Source organism: Pseudoliparis swirei, chromosome 20 (assembly GCF_029220125.1).
Source record: "Pseudoliparis swirei isolate HS2019 ecotype Mariana Trench chromosome 20, NWPU_hadal_v1, whole genome shotgun sequence".
NCBI classification, from domain to species: Eukaryota; Metazoa; Chordata; class Actinopteri; order Perciformes; family Liparidae; genus Pseudoliparis; species Pseudoliparis swirei.
Window position 1 is genome coordinate 165,639 of NC_079407.1, and position 17,507 is coordinate 183,145.

Sequence of the window (17,507 nt, forward strand, 5' to 3'; positions counted from 1 at the left end):
GTCCTCCTCTCCACCACCTGTTCCAGGTGCTCCAGCTGGCAGCCGATGATGGAGCCAGCCTTCCTAACCAGTTTGTTAAGACGGCTGGTGTCACCGGCTCGATGCTGCTCCCCAGCAGACAATGGCAAAGTGCAGCACACTGGCCACGCCCACTGGGAGAACATCTCCAGCATCTTGCTGCACACGTTGAAGGATCGAAGCTTCCTCAGGAAAAAGAGTCGACTCATCCCCTTCTTGAACACAGCGTTGATGTTGGCCTTCCAGTTCAGTCGGCTGTCGATGGAGACGCCCAGGTACTTGTACTCCTCCACCATGTCCTCCTCCACTCCCAGGACACTCAGAGGGGGAGGAGCTCTTCCTCCTGAAGTCCACCACCATCTCTCTGGTCTTGGCCACGTTCAGCCGCAGGTGGTTCTCATCGGCCCACTTTACAAAGTCACTCACCACTGCCCTGTCCTCCTCCTCCCGTCCATCCCTAATACACCCGACCACTGCAGAGTCATCAGAGTACTTCTGCAGATGACTCCGTGTTGTACTGGAAGTCACTGGTGTACAGGGTGAAGAGGAAGGGAGACAGAACAGTTCCCTGTGGGTTCCAGCATCACTGACCACCGTTCCAGACAGCACATGGCCCATTCTGACAAACTGTGGCCTGTGAGGTCATCAGTGATCCAGGAGATGGTGGACGCGTCCACACCGACCACCGCAGCTTCTCACTCAGCAGCAGTGGCTGGATGGTGTTAAATGCACTGGAGAAGTCAAAGAAAGTGACTCTCACAGAGACACCGGTTCCATCCAGGTGCGACTGAGCTCGTTGCAGCAGGTAGATGATGGCGTCGTCCACTCCCACATGAGGCCGGGAAGCAGATTGCAGAGGGTCCAGCGACGATTTCACCTGCGGCCGGAGGTGGGCCAAGACCAGCCTCTCCAGCAGCTTCATCACATGGGAGGTGAGGGCGACCGGTCGGTAGTCGTTGAGGCCAGATGGTGCTGACTTCTTTGGGACAGGGACCAGGCACGACGTCTTCCACAGCACCGGGACCTCCTCCTGCCTCAGGCTGAGGTTGAAGAGGCGCTGCAGGACACCAGACAGCTGGGTGGCGCAGGTCTTTAGGACCCTGGGGCTGATGCCATCAGGACCTTCAGCTCTGCGCTGGAGTAGTTTCTCCAGCTGTCTTCTCACCTGGTCAGTCGTCACAGAGAGAATGGGGAGGGTGGAGGAGCCCATTGATGATGAGGGCTCGGTGGATGTGCAGCTCAGCAGGGGGGACAGAGGGGAGATGTGTGGGAGGTGTGATGTGTGGAGGAGACGGGGGAGGGCTGTGAACTGAACCTGTTGAAGAAACAGTTGAGCTGGTTGGCCCTCTCCAGGGAGCCCCCTGGCTGTCTCCCTCCCACCTTGAAGCCAGTTATCTGCTTCATGCCAGACCACACCTCCCTTGTGTTGTTCAGCTGGAGTTTGGCCTCCAGCTTCCTCCTGTAGGAGTCCTTGCCCTCCCTGAGCTTCACCTTCAGGTTGCGCTGGGCTTTCCTCAGCTCATCCCTGTCTCCAGACCTGAAAGCAGCTTTCTTCATGTTGAGAAGCGCCTTCAGGTCCCTGGTGATCCAGGGCTTGTTGTTGGGGAAGCAGCACAGTCCGTGATGGGATGGTGGTGTGTTCACAGAACTTGATGTATTCCGTGATGCAGTCGGTCATCCTGTTGATGTCCTCCCCGTGCGGTCCACACAGCACATCCCAGTCCGTTGACTCGAAGCAGTCCTGTAGAGCGTCGTTAGCCTCCAGAGACCACCTCCTCACAGTCCTGGTGGTCACAGCCTCTTAACCAGAGGAACATACCTGGTGTCAGCCGGACCAGGTCATGATCAGACCTGCCGAGGGGGGGAAGGGCAGTGGCACTGTATGCGTCCTTAGTATTAGCATACAGCAAGTCCAGAGTTTTATTGTTCCTTGTTGGGCAGTCTATGTATTGATGGAAGGTTGGCAGAGCTTTTTCCAATGTGGTGTGGTTAAAGTCACCAGTGATAGCCATGAATGCTCCAGGCTGATGATTCAGCAGAGCAGACACAGTGGAGTGGATGGTGTCCACAGCTTCCTCAGCGTCAGCTGATGGCGGCACGTACACGACAACCACAATGGCGGACGTGAACTCTCTCGGCAAATAGTACGGGCGCATCCCCACGGCCAACAGTTCAATGTTCGGGCTCCAGAAGCGCTCCTTCACGCACACATGGTCCGGGTGGCACCACCGTTCATTCACATAAACAGCGATCCCGCCCCCCCTCTTCTTACCGCTCTGTGTAGCGTCTCTGTCAGCCCGAACAGTCCTGAAGCCGGGCAAAGACGCTGTGATCCGGATAGTCCGCGTGTAGCCACGTCTCAGTGAAGCACAAGAGACTGCTCTCACGGAAGATCCTCTCAGACATTACCAGCGCCGAGCTCATCCGTCTTATTGGCCAAAGACCTCACGTTCCCCGTTATGATCGACGGTACCGAGGGTTTGTATCTCCTCGTTTTAGCCCTCCGCTTGACACCCGATCTGCAGCCGCGAGCCCTTCTCCGTAGCTCCAGCGGGATCACAGGTCTGTCTCCAGGCAGAAGCTGCGGCCTGCAGAGCGATCAGCTGAGCACGCGAGTAGACGACGGTCCCCGTCATTGTTTGCTGTGGCTCTCCGATACTCACGACAAAGTGAACAAAAGCCACAGTAGAAGTATCGAAAAAAGTAGTTATGGTCCAGTGTCCGACCGTAACTAAGACAAACGTAAAAGAAAAGAAAAAGAAAAAGAGAGAAAGTGCAAAAAAAGACAATAAAATAAAAGCAAAACGCCACTACTGAAACAAGCAGCCGTTGGCACGGCACCATTTTCTCATTTCTCAATGAGCCTAACCCGTGAGGTGGGAGGTCCTTTGTGATTTACTGAGTGTTCATTGGTTTATTTTTTACCGAAATGTTGACAGACAAACGGATTGACCAATCACGTTGAAGGTTTCGTGTGTCGAGTTCTTTCCGCGCGTCCCCCGACACGTCGCCCTCCGTTCCTCTGTGTATCAGAGGGGGAGACGGGAGGAAGGAGGAGCAGGAGGAAACCCGACTGATTCATCCACCAGTTAAACTGATTTATGATCCTTATTTTCGCGGAGAAATAATTGTTTTAAAAACGGAAACAGTGTCAAACCGTACTGCCGCGGTTTTTTTTTTAAAATTGCGTAAATTGCGTTAAAATATTTCAGTGCGTTAACGCGGCCAAATTAATCGCATAGATTAACGCGTTAACGCTGACAGCCCTAGTTATAACTGATACCTTCACATGTTATAACTGGTACCTTCACGTGTTATAACTGGTACCTTCACGTGTTATAACTGGTACCTTCACGTGTTATAACTTATTCCACCAAACATGTCAAACAAACTTCTCATCTTCACTTCTGTGAGTGAAGAGTTTCTCCCGATGTGGACTAACAACTCAGGTCCTCATGGAGGATCTCCTTGTGGTCCTCGCGGTCAGACGGTTCATCATGTTGGTGTTGTTGTTGTGACAGACGTTCACTCACTGACTCAGTTGCTGTTTGTCCAGACATCGATGTCCAGACCGACCCAAGAGGGACAACAGCAGCTTGTCTCCTGCATCCTCCCAACAGCCTGAAGAACCTCCTGCCAAGAAGTCCAAGGAGGAGGAGAAGCCAAAGGAGGAGCAACAGAAGGAGGAGGATCAGCAACAGGAGGAGAAGGAGCAACAGAAGGAGGAGGAGGCGACAGGAGAGGAAGAGGTGCAGAGTTGTGATGACGAGACAAAAGAAGCCCCGTCCCCGGAGCAGAGTCCTGAAGGCTGTGGCCAGCCCCCGGAGGTGAGTTCCTCCCTCGGTGCGTTGACCTGAGGGGTCAGCTCCATGACCCCGCCTGTGCTCTGCAGGACGTGAAGCAGGAGGAGCAGGAGATGGAGACGTCGTCCAATCAGAACGGACACACCGAGGCCCCCCCACCAGCTGAAAACAAATCCAACGTGGCGTCTCTGCCACTGCCCCCCCACGACCCCACGACCCCCATCGGTGAGACGGAGTGTTAGTGTGCTTCAGCCGCAGGTTTCCTACAACGCATCATAATGCTTCATAACCCTTCACGGCCCTTCATAACGCTTCATAACCCTTCACCGCCCTTCATAACGCTTCAGGGCCCTTCATAACCCTTCACGGCCCTTCATAACGCTTCACAGCCCTTCATAACCCTTCACAGCCCTTCATAATGCTTCATAACCCTTCACCGCCCTTCATAACGCTTCATAACACTTAACCCTTCATAGCCCTTCATAACGCTTCATAACTCATAACCCTTCATCGCCCTTCATAACGCTTCATAACCCTTCATAATGCTTCATAATGCTTCATAACCCTTCATAACGCTTCATGGCCCTTCATAACCCTTCACGGCCCTTCATAATGCTTCATAACCCTTCATAACGCTTAACCCTTCACGGCCCTTCATAACCCTTCACAGCCCTTCATAACGCTTCATAATGCTTCATAACCCTTCACCGCCCTTCATAACGCTTCATAACACTTAACCCTTCATAGCCCTTCATAACGCTTCATAACGCATAACCCTTCATCGCCCTTCATAACGCTTCATAACCCTTCATAATGCTTCATAACCCTTCATAACGCTTCATGGCCCTTCATAATGCTTAACCCTTCATAATGCTTCAGGGCCCTTCTTAACCCTTCATATCCCTTCACTGCCCTTCTTAACCCTACATAATGCTTCTTAACCCTTCACGGCCCTTCATAATGCTTCACCGCCCTTCATAACACTTCAGGGCCCTTCTTAACCCTTCATATCCCTTCACTGCCCTTCTTAACCCTTCATAATGCTTCTTAACCCTTCACGGCCCTTCATAATGCTTCACCGCCCTTCATAACGCTTCAGGGCCCTTCTTAACCCTTCATATCCCTTCACTGCCCTTCTTAACCCTTAATAATGCTTCTTAACCCTTCACGGCCCTTCATAATGCTTCATAACGCTTCACCGCCCTTCTTAACCCTTCACCGCCCTTCACAATGCTTTATAACGCTTCTTAACCCTTCACGGCCCTTCATAACCCTTCACAATGCTTCATAACCCTTCACAATGCTTCATAACCATTCACAGCCCTTCACAACGCTTTATAACCCTTCATGGCCCTTCATAACGCTTCTTAACCCTTCACCGCCCTTCATAACGCTTCACAGCCCTTCATACCCCTTCATAACGCTTCATGGCCCTTCATAACGCTTCATAACACTTAACCCTTCATAACGCTTCATAACGCTTAACCCTTCATAACGCTTCACAGCCCTTCATAACGCTTCATAACCCTTCATAATGCTTCACGGCCCTTCATAACGCTATATGACCCTTCATAACGCTTCACAGCCCTTCATAACGCTTCATAGCTCTTCTTAATGCTTCATAACGCTTCATGGCCCTTCATAACCCTTCACGGCCCTTCATAACGCTTCATAACCCTTCATAACGCTTCATAACCCGTCACCGCCCTTCATAATGCTTCATAACACTTCATAACCCTTCACGGCCCTCCATAACCCTTCATAATGCTTCATAACACTTCATAATGCTTCATAACCCTTCATAACGCTTAACCCTTCATGGCCCTTCATAATGCTTCATAACCCTTCATAACGCTTCACAGCCCTTCACAATGCTTCATAACGCTTCATAACCCTTCACCGCCCTTCATAACCCTTCACAGCCCTTCATAACCCTTCACCGCTCTTCTTAACCCTTCATTACGCTTCATGGCCCTTCAAAACCCTTCACGGCCCTTCGTAATGCTTCATAAACCTTCACAACGCTTAACCCTTCACGGCCCTTCATAACCCTTCATAACGCTTAACCCTTCATGGCCCTTCATAACGCTTCATAACCCTTCACAATGCTTCATAACCATTCACAGCCCTTCATAACGCTTCACAGCCCTTCATAATGCTTCATAACCCTTCACCGCCCTTCATAACCCTTCACTGCCCTTCATAACGCTTCATAATGCTTCATAATGCTTCACAGCCCTTCATAACGCTTCATGGCCCTTCATAACGCTTCATAACACTTAACCCTTCATAACGCTTAACCCTTCATAATGCTTCACAGCCCTTCATAACGCTTCATGACCCTTCATAACGCTTCACAGCCCTTCATAACGCTTCATGGCCCTTCATAACGCTTCATAACACTTAACCCTTCATAATGCTTCATAACGCTTAACCCTTCATAATGCTTCACAGCCCTTCATAACCCTTCACAATGCTTCATAACCCTTCACGGCCCTTCATAACCCTTCACCGCCCTTCATAACGCTTCATGGCCCTTCATAATGCTTCATAACGCTTCACGGCCCTTCATAACGCTTCATAACCCTTCATAACCCGTCACCGCCCTTCATAACACTTCATAACCCTTCACAGCCCTTCACAATGCTTCATAACCATTCACAGCCCTTCATAACGCTTAACAGCCCTTCATAACGCTTCATAACCCTTCACAGCCCTTCATAACGCTTCATAATGCTTCATAACGCTTAACCCTTCACGGCCCTTCATAATGCTTCATAACACTTCATAACCCTTCATAACGCTTAACCCTTCACGGCCCTTCATGGCCCTTCATAATGCTTCATAACGATTCATAACCCTTCACCGCCCTTCATAATGCTTCATAATGCTTCACAGCCCTTCATAACGCTTCATACCCCTTCATAACGCTTCATAACACTTAACCCTTCATGGCCCTTCATAACGCTTCACAGCCCTTCATAACGCTTCATAACACTTAGCCCTTCATAACCCTTCACCGCTCTTCTTAACCCTTCATAACGCTTCATGGCCCTTCATAATGCTTCATAACCCTTCATAATGCTTAACCCTTCACGGCCCTTCATAACCCTTCACAGCCCTTCACAGCCCTTCATAACACTTCATAACCCTTCACAGCCCTTCACAACACTTCATAACGCTTCATAACACTTAGCCCTTCATAACCCTTCACAGCCCTTCATAACGCTTCATAACCCTTCACAGCCCTTCATAACGCTTCATAACCCTTCACAGCCCTTCATAACGCTTCATAACACTTAGCCCTTCATAACGCTTCATAACCCTCAGGTGTGGAGCACGTGAAGATGGGCTTCTACTGCCGCGTCTGCTTCCTGTTCTACTCCAACGAGGAGACGGCCAAGAAGACGCACTGCAGCAGCCGGGCGCACCACGAGCAGCTGCAGGTGAGCCGCACCTTCACCCTCCTCTTCATCACCGGGCTGACACCCTCTGTCTTTCAGAAACATCTGGAGAAGAAGAGAGGGAAGAAGACGAGCTCCTAGGAGGAGTCTGGATGAAGCTCCTCTAGTCGTATTGTTTTAGTCTGAAGGAGAAGTCTGGATGAAGCTCCTCTAGTCGTATTGTTTTAATCTGAAGGAGAAGTCTGGTTGAAGCTCCTCCTCTAGTCGTATTGTTTTAGTCTGAAGGAGAAGTCTGGTTGAAGCTCCTCCTCTAGTCGTATTGTTTTAGTCTGAAGGAGAAGTCTGGTTGAAGCTCCTCCTCTAGTCGTATTGTTTTAGTCTGAAGGAGAAGTCTGGATGAAGCTCCTCCTCTAGTCGTATTGTTTTAAGCTGAAGGAGAAGTCTGGATGAAGCTCCTCCTCTAGTCGTATTGTTTTAAGCTGAAGGAGAAGTCTGGATGAAGCTCCTCCTCTTCGTCTTCCTGGAGAAACATGTTGACGGATTGTTTGAATGATTTATTAAATAAAGCGTTTAAAGTCTTGTTGCATCATGAAGACTTTACTGTAAAGAACACCTGAAGGAACTTTATGTAGCCCCTCCCACCAAGACCGGGCCCTCGGACCCCTCAGAGCCTCCGGGCCCCTCAGAGCCCCCGGGCCCTCGGGGCCCCTCAGAGCCTCCAGACCCCTCAGAGCCAGGCTCGTCCAATGGGAGAAGACCAGGGCTGTGTCTACTACCGGACACTTTACGAAGTGCACTACAATACAGTGCACTGTATTGCAGTGCTCTGTATTGCAGTGCACTGTATTGTAGTGCACTGTATTGCAGTGCACTGTATTGCAGTGCTCTGTATTGCAGTGCACTGTATTGTAGTGCACTGTATTGCAGTGCTCTATTGCAGTGCCCTGTATTGCAGTGCTCTGTATTGCAGTGCTCTGTATTGCAGTGCTCTGTATTGCAGTGCCCTGTATTGCAGTGCTCTGTATTGCAGTGCCCTGTATTGCAGTGCTCTGTATTGCAGTGCTCTGTATTGCAGTGCTCTGTATTGCAGTGCTCTGTATTGCAGTGCTCTATTGCAGTGCCCTGTATTGCAGTGCTCTGTATTGCAGTGCTCTGTATTGCAGTGCTCTGTATTGCAGTGCCCTGTATTGCAGTGCCCTGTATTGCAGTGCTCTGTATTGCAGTGCTCTGTATTGCAGTGCTCTGTATTGCAGTGCCCTGTATTGCAGTGCCCTGTATTGCAGTGCCCTGTATTGCAGTGCTCTGTATTGCAGTGCTCTGTATTGCAGTGCCCTGTATTGCAGTGCTCTGTATTGCAGTGCTCTGTATTGCAGTGCACTGTATTGCAGTGCTCTGTATTGCAGTGCTCTGTATTGCAGTGCACTGTATTGCAGTGCCCTGTATTGCAGTGCTCTGTATTGCAGTGCTCTGTATTGCAGTGCTCTGTATTGCAGTGCTCTGTATTGCAGTGCCCTGTATTGCAGTGCCCTGTATTGCAGTGCTCTGTATTGCAGTGCCCTGTATTGCAGTGCTCTATTGCAGTGCTCTGTATTGCAGTGCTCTGTATTGCAGTGCCCTGTATTGCAGTGCTCTGTATTGCAGTGCTCTGTATTGCAGTGCCCTGTATTGCAGTGCTCTGTATTGCAGTGCCCTGTATTGCAGTGCTCTGTATTGCAGTGCTCTGTATTGCAGTGCTCTGTATTGCAGTGCTCTGTATTGCAGTGCCCTGTATTGCAGTGCCCTGTATTGCAGTGCCCTGTATTGCAGTGCACTGTATTGCAGTGCTCTGTATTGCAGTGCTCTATTGCAGTGCCCTGTATTGCAGTGCTCTGTATTGCTCTGTGTGGCTGTGAGTGGCTCACATGTAATTCTCACGTTCACCACTTGGCGGAGTGACGGACGCAAATCTGCTCACGATCCCGTAACCCTTAAAGTGACCGAATGAAGCACTTCTTGCCCTCTTGTCCCTTGTTTACCTTTCTCCACCCCATGTGGAAACTGCGATACCTCCACCATCGCGGCAGGAGCCTCGTGGTCGACCGCTTGTGCTACCGTAGCATCTCGTCCGCCATTGTTTGAGAAATGAAATGAGAAGCTGTTGAAAGGGCTCCTCCTCCTCCGCTACGGAGCCAAGATGGCGCCCGTTGAGGGCCAGTAGTGTCCATCGTTTACTCTGCATGTTCTGCCCGTTGGCAGGGCGCCATGCGGGACTCAGCGCTCTGGTGCTGCTGGTGGTCAGGGTGGCGAAGCACTGAAAGACATCCAAGGGCTCACGGGTCCGGGAGGAGACTCAGCCCTGGACTCGAGGCCTCCGGACCAGAGGGAGGGCCGATGTGTTTCTGCTCACGTAAACAAAGGCGTAGTACAAAGAAACGACCAGCAGGGGGAGTTGTATTTCTTATATTTCATGTGGGCGGTCCACTCCGACCAGCACCACCAGTACTCTGCATTCATTAAGGCACATCGCAGTGATTCAGTCACTTGTTCTCTAAACAATGAAGTTAAACATGTCAACAGCAACAAACACAGATTGATCGATATATTGATGATTTGGATCAATGATGAGATGATTAGGACACTTCTAGACTTCAGGATCTATGCTTCTATTTAGGCTCAAAGCTTTTCATCAATTACTTTAATTAACCACCTGACGTGTTGATTGAGATTTAAGATTCTTTTTTCAGGTAATTCAACAATAATCAATAATCAGAATGTAATATTCTCAACAGCATGAACATTCGTTCTCCCCTCGGGAACAAGAGATAAATGAAATCCTTCGACCACGAGAACAGACTCAACGACTGATTAGCAGCTGGGTTACCGTGACGACGCACTCCTTAGCCTCAACAGCTAGTGTTAGACTCAACGGCTAGCCTTAGCCTCAACAGCTAGCCCTAGCCTCAACAGCTAGTGTTAGACTCAACGGCTAGCCTTAGCCTCAACAGCTAGCCCTAGCCTCAACAGCTAGTGTTAGACTCAACGGCTAGCCTTAGCCTCAACAGCTAGCCTTAGCCTCAACAGCTAGCCCTAGCCTCAACAGCTAGTGTTAGACTCAACGGCTAGCCTTAGCCTCAACAGCTAGCCCTAGCCTCAACAGCTAACATTAGCCTCAACAACTAGTGTTAGCCTCAATGGCTAGCCTTAGCCTCAACAGCTAGCCTTAGCCTCAACAGCTAACGTTAGTCTCAATGGCTAGCCTTAGCCTCAACGGCTAGCGTTAGCCTCAACAACTAGTGTTAGCCTCAACGGCTAGCCTTAGCCTCAACAGCTAACGTTAGTCTCAATGGCTAGCCTTAGCCTCAACGGCTAGCCTTAGCCTCAACAGCTAACGTTAGCCTCAACAGCTAGCCTTAGCCTCAATGGCTAGTGTTAGCCTCAACAGCTAGCCTTAGCCTCAACGGCTAGTGTTAGCCTCAACAGCTAGCCTTAGCCTCAACAGCTAATGGGAATGATTTAAAGGGACAGCTACAGTGATGAGCTTCTTCTCATGGTCACCGTTTTACTACAGAATCAGTTTCACCTTTCTGTTCTCTTCAAACACAACAACAACAACCACCAACAGCTCACAATAACACGACTGTCCCTTTAAGAAGTTTCTTACACAAACCTCAGTGATCAGGTTGAGAACCAGGATTCATTGGAACCCGGGTCCGGACCCGGGACCGGACCATGTTCTGTAAATAAAACCAAAAGTGTTCCTAACTTACAGAAAGTCAGCATCTGACAGCCAATCAGATTCCTCCATTATATTCCGGATGATCTGTAACAGGAAGTGAAATAACGCAGTGAAGGAGGGCTGTGATTGGTTGGAGGAGTCTAGATGTGTAATGTGATGTCATCGGTTTACCCCCAAGCAGCTTATCTGAGTATTATGGGATATGAAATGCACAACATCTACAACCTGCTTCAGCTGCTCTCTTAGCGCTGGTGGTTCTAAATGAGACCCCTTTATTACCCACAATCCCCCACCAGTGAGACCAGCAGCTGTGATTGGATGAGTGGCAACCTGGTGGAGGCAGCGGATTGGCTGCAGTCATCTTCCAATCAGAGACGAGTCTCAGAGTCCGTCTGTGTGCTTGTGCAAAATAAAGCTGATGTTTGGGTCCAGCTCGTGAGACCGGACCGGACTAGACCGAACCAGCTGGTCGTCATGGTTTCCCCAGGTCCACCGTGACCTTGGTGAAGAGCTCCAGCTTCTCCGTCCTCAGCAGCCGGTAGGACACGGAGCTGATCCGTCTCTGTGCATCGTCTCTCTGGTGTGAGCGATCCGGTCGAACCTGAGAACCAGGAGATCAATAATGACCTGATCAATACCCTGATCAATCAATAGCAGGATCAATTATTACCATCACCAATAGCCCTGATCAGGGATCAATAACCTGTACCTCTGGGGGTTGGGGTCGTTCTGCTTGTCTCTGTCGTGGCGGATCATCCTGCACTTCCCCACGTCTCCACTAGGTCTGGAGATGGACATGCCTCGAGAGGACAACCTGCACACAGGACAGAGGTCAACACACAGAGGTCACAGGTCAAAGGTCACAGCAGCGTGTGTCCCACCTGTTGAAGATGTCGTCGTCCTCGCCCCCCCAGCCCCAGTAGTTGTTGGGGAAGCCATTGATCTTCAGGTATTGGTCCTTACTCATCGAGGACACGCCTCCAAAATACTGATTGTAAGGTAACCTGTAGGACAGAGGACACGAGGAGATGAGGACACAAGGACATAGGACACAAGGAGATGAGGACACGAGGACATAGGACACCAGGACCAGTGGCGACTGGTGACATTTTTTTGGGGGGGGCAGTTGGGCGACGCGGTTTAAATATCACTCAATGAGAAGAAAAGCGGTTTTGAGTAGAATATAGTAGAACACAAAGCTTTAAAGAACACAGCGTGCTCAACACGGTCCAACAACAACTAAACACACTGACTTTAGAGGCTCAGCTTGAAGGAACATGGGGGCGGGGCTTCAGACACATGGGGGGCGGGGCTTCAGAGGGTCACACAATAGAAGAGGTTAACCTCACATGAAAGAGGTTCAGAGTCAGAGAGATCACATGTTACATGGGGACAGAGTAGAGTCAGAGAGATCACATGTTCCATGGGGACAGAGTAGAGTCAGAGAGATCACATGTTCCATGGGGACAGAGTAGAGTCAGAGATCACATGTTCCATGGGGACAGAGTAGAGTCAGAGATCACATGTTACATGGGGACAGAGTAGAGTCAGAGATCACATGTTCCATGGGGACAGAGTAGAGTCAGAGATCACATGTTCCATGGGGACAGAGTAGAGTCAGATCACATGTTCCATGGGGACAGAGTAGAGTCAGATCACATGTTACATGTGGACAGAGTAGAGTCAGATCACATGTTCCATGGGGACAGAGTAGAGTCAGATCACATGTTCCATGGGGACAGAGTAGAGTCAGATCACATGTTCCATGGGGACAGAGTAGAGTCAGATCACATGTTCCATGGGGACAGAGTAGAGTCAGATCACATGTTACATGGGGACAGAGTAGAGTCAGATCACATGTTCCATGGGGACAGAGTAGAGTCAGAGAGATCACATGTTACATGGGGACAGAGTAGAGTCAGATCACATGTTCCATGGGGACAGAGTAGAGTCAGATCACATGTTCCATGGGGACAGAGTAGAGTCAGATCACATGTTACATGGGGACAGAGTAGAGTCAGATCACATGTTCCATGGGGACAGAGTAGTCAGATCACATGTTACATGGGGACAGAGTAGAGTCAGATCACATGTTACATGGGGACAGAGTAGAGTCAGATCACATGTTCCATGGGGACAGAGTAGTCAGAGATCACATGTTCCATGGGGACAGAGTAGAGTCAGATCACATGTTACATGGGGACAGAGTAGAGTCAGATCACATGTTCCATGGGGACAGAGTAGAGTCAGAGATCACATGTTCCATGGGGACAGAGTAGAGTCAGATCACATGTTCCATGGGGACAGAGTAGAGTCAGATCACATGTTCCATGGGGACAGAGTAGAGTCAGATCACATGTTCCATGGGGACAGAGTAGAGTCAGATCACATGTTCCATGGGGACAGAGTAGAGTCAGATCACATGTTCCATGGGGACAGAGTAGAGTCAGATCACATGTTCCATGGGGACAGAGTAGAGTCAGATCACATGTTCCATGGGGACAGAGTAGAGTCAGATCACATGTTCCATGGGGACAGAGTAGAGTCAGATCACATGTTCCATGGGGACAGAGTAGAGTCAGATCACATGTTCCATGGGGACAGAGTAGAGTCAGATCACATGTTCCATGGGGACAGAGTAGAGTCAGATCACATGTTCCATGGGGACAGAGTAGAGTCAGATCACATGTTCCATGGGGACAGAGTAGAGTCAGATCACATGTTCCATGGGGACAGAGTAGAGTCAGATCACATGTTCCATGGGGACAGAGTAGAGTCAGAGATCACATGTTCCATGGGGACAGAGTAGAGTCAGATCACATGTTCCATGGGGACAGAGTAGAGTCAGATCACATGTTCCATGGGGACAGAGTAGAGTCAGATCACATGTTACATGGGGACAGAGTAGAGTCAGATCACATGTTCCATGGGGACAGAGTAGAGTCAGATCACATGTTCCATGGGGACAGAGTAGAGTCAGATCACATGTTCCATGGGGACAGAGTAGTCAGATCACATGTTCCATGGGGACAGAGTAGAGTCAGATCACATGTTCCATGGGGACAGAGTAGAGTCAGATCACATGTTCCATGGGGACAGAGTAGAGTCAGATCACATGTTCCATGGGGACAGAGTAGAGTCAGATCACATGTTCCATGGGGACAGAGTAGAGTCAGATCACATGTTCCATGGGGACAGAGTAGAGTCAGATCACATGTTCCATGGGGACAGAGTAGAGTCAGATCACATGTTCCATGGGGACAGAGTAGAGTCAGATCACATGTTCCATGGGGACAGAGTAGAGTCAGATCACATGTTCCATGGGGACAGAGTAGAGTCAGATCACATGTTCCATGGGGACAGAGTAGAGTCAGATCACATGTTCCATGGGGACAGAGTAGAGTCAGATCACATGTTCCATGGGGACAGAGTAGAGTCAGATCACATGTTCCATGGGGACAGAGTAGAGTCAGATCACATGTTACATGGGGACAGAGTAGAGTCAGATCACATGTTACATGGGGACAGAGTAGAGTCAGATCACATGTTACATGGGGACAGAGTAGAGTCAGAGATCACATGTTACATGGGGACAGAGTAGAGTCAGAGATCACATGTTACATGGGGACAGAGTAGAGTCAGATCACATGTTACATGGGGACAGAGTAGAGTCAGATCACATGTTCCATGGGGACAGAGTAGAGTCAGATCACATGTTCCATGGGGACAGAGTAGAGTCAGATCACATGTTCCATGGGGACAGAGTAGAGTCAGATCACATGTTCCATGGGGACAGAGTAGAGTCAGAGATCACATGTTCCATGGGGACAGAGTAGAGTCAGATCACATGTTCCATGGGGACAGAGTAGAGTCAGATCACATGTTCCATGGGGACAGAGTAGAGTCAGATCACATGTTCCATGGGGACAGAGTAGAGTCAGATCACATGTTCCATGGGGACAGAGTAGAGTCAGATCACATGTTCCATGGGGACAGAGTAGAGTCAGATCACATGTTCCATGGGGACAGAGTAGAGTCAGATCACATGTTCCATGGGGACAGAGTAGAGTCAGATCACATGTTCCATGGGGACAGAGTAGAGTCAGAGATCACATGTTACATGGGGACAGAGTAGAGTCAGATCACATGTTCCATGGGGACAGAGTAGAGTCAGATCACATGTTCCATGGGGACAGAGTAGAGTCAGATCACATGTTCCATGGGGACAGAGTAGAGTCAGATCACATGTTACATGGGGACAGAGTAGAGTCAGATCACATGTTACATGGGGACAGAGTAGAGTCAGATCACATGTTCCATGGGGACAGAGTAGAGTCAGATCACATGTTCCATGGGGACAGAGTAGAGTCAGATCACATGTTCCATGGGGACAGAGTAGAGTCAGATCACATGTTCCATGGGGACAGAGTAGAGTCAGATCACATGTTCCATGGGGACAGAGTAGAGTCAGATCACATGTTCCATGGGGACAGAGTAGAGTCAGATCACATGTTCCATGGGGACAGAGTAGAGTCAGATCACATGTTCCATGGGGACAGAGTAGAGTCAGATCACATGTTACATGGGGACAGAGTAGAGTCAGATCACATGTTCCATGGGGACAGAGTAGAGTCAGATCACATGTTCCATGGGGACAGAGTAGAGTCAGATCACATGTTCCATGGGGACAGAGTAGAGTCAGATCACATGTTCCATGGGGACAGAGTAGAGTCAGAGATCACATGTTCCATGGGGACAGAGTAGAGTCAGATCACATGTTCCATGGGGACAGAGTAGAGTCAGAGATCACATGTTCCATGGGGACAGAGTAGAGTCAGAGATCACATGTTCCATGGGGACAGAGTAGAGTCAGATCACATGTTCCATGGGGACAGAGTAGAGTCAGATCACATGTTCCATGGGGACAGAGTAGAGTCAGATCACATGTTCCATGGGGACAGAGTAGAGTCAGATCACATGTTCCATGGGGACAGAGTAGAGTCAGATCACATGTTCCATGGGGACAGAGTAGAGTCAGATCACATGTTCCATGGGGACAGAGTAGAGTCAGATCACATGTTCCATGGGGACAGAGTAGAGTCAGAGATCACATGTTCCATGGGGACAGAGTAGAGTCAGATCACATGTTCCATGGGGACAGAGTAGAGTCAGATCACATGTTCCATGGGGACAGAGTAGAGTCAGATCACATGTTCCATGGGGACAGAGTAGAGTCAGATCACATGTTCCATGGGGACAGAGTAGAGTCAGATCACATGTTCCATGGGGACAGAGTAGAGTCAGATCACATGTTCCATGGGGACAGAGTAGAGTCAGATCACATGTTCCATGGGGACAGAGTAGAGTCAGATCACATGTTCCATGGGGACAGAGTAGAGTCAGATCACATGTTCCATGGGGACAGAGTAGAGTCAGATCACATGTTCCATGGGGACAGAGTAGAGTCAGATCACATGTTCCATGGGGACAGAGTAGAGTCAGATCACATGTTCCATGGGGACAGAGTAGAGTCAGATCACATGTTCCATGGGGACAGAGTAGAGTCAGATCACATGTTCCATGGGGACAGAGTAGAGTCAGATCACATGTTCCATGGGGACAGAGTAGAGTCAGATCACATGTTACATGGGGACAGAGTAGAGTCAGATCACATGTTCCATGGGGACAGAGTAGAGTCAGATCACATGTTCCATGGGGACAGAGTAGAGTCAGATCACATGTTCCATGGGGACAGAGTAGAGTCAGATCACATGTTCCATGGGGACAGAGTAGAGTCAGATCACATGTTCCATGGGGACAGAGCCTCTCCTGTAGAGTCGCTCCTCTCTCTAAAGTCTCCATAACTCTCTGGTTAAAGTCATCATGTCTGTAATCAGCCTCCATCATTCTGAGGGAATGTGTCTGTTTCACAACTTCTTCCTTGTGTTTCGATGCCAGTTCGGTCTGCAGACAGGGTTAGCTTCATGCTGTTAGCTCGTTAGCTTCATGCTGTTAGCTCGTTAGCTTCATGCTGTTAGCTTCATGCTGTTAGCTCGTTAGCTTCATGCTGTTAGCTCATTAGCTTCATGCTGTTAGCGAGTTAGCTCCATGCTGTTAGCTAGTTAGCTTCATGCTGTTAGCTCCATGCTGTTAGCTAGATGCTGAGTTAACATCCGTGCTTTCCACTTGTCTGCAGCTCTTTAGGCCCCTCCCCCCGTTGTAGTCCAGAGAGTTTGAGTCCCTTTGGAACGACAGACAGGAAACTAAACAGCATTACTCACTGAGCACCAGCTGACAGCTCCGTTAGCTACCTGCTCCCGTAGCTCCGTGGAGCTCTCTGGCTGAGGGAACGATACCGGTCTCTGATTGGCCGAATAGTCCAGTCACGTGAAATATGAAACAATGTCATTCACGTTTCATCCTCCAATGAGAAGCCGTCCTTGCCGAAACGACCGTGAAATGTTTGCTCGCTGCCGCACACACACGTTGGGCCGGCGCCCGTAAAGGGGGAGGGGCTTCTCTCCGTGAGGATGAGTGGCGATATATTATTTATGTCACATTTAACTT

The 17,507-nt window shown here is 49.5% G+C and overlaps 2 protein-coding genes across 2 annotated transcripts in view; one reads left to right on the plus strand and one right to left on the minus strand.

Annotated features, from left to right (window-relative positions):
• Nucleotides 1-7,804, plus strand: part of matr3l1.2 (matrin 3-like 1.2) — a 28,831-nt gene extending 21,027 nt beyond the window's left edge. Inside the window, exons 18-21 of the mRNA XM_056441008.1 lie at nt 3,575-3,845; nt 3,911-4,046; nt 7,152-7,267; nt 7,325-7,804. Of these exons, the coding sequence (XP_056296983.1) occupies nt 3,575-3,845; nt 3,911-4,046; nt 7,152-7,267; nt 7,325-7,366 (565 nt within the window). The 3' untranslated portion in view covers nt 7,367-7,804. The remainder of the gene's footprint in view (nt 1-3,574; nt 3,846-3,910; nt 4,047-7,151; nt 7,268-7,324) is intronic.
• Nucleotides 7,805-9,648: 1,844 nt separating this feature from the next.
• LOC130210585 (beta-1,4-galactosyltransferase 1-like) lies at nt 9,649-12,883 on the minus strand. The gene is made up of 4 exons (XM_056441019.1): nt 12,194-12,883; nt 11,822-11,944; nt 11,650-11,754; nt 9,649-11,541 (listed from the first exon to the last, which is right to left on the minus strand). Exons 1-4 carry the CDS (start codon nt 12,217-12,219, stop codon nt 11,469-11,471), a joined length of 327 nt encoding a protein of 108 aa, XP_056296994.1. The 5' UTR covers nt 12,220-12,883; the 3' UTR covers nt 9,649-11,468.
• Nucleotides 12,884-17,507: the final 4,624 nt, after the last annotated feature.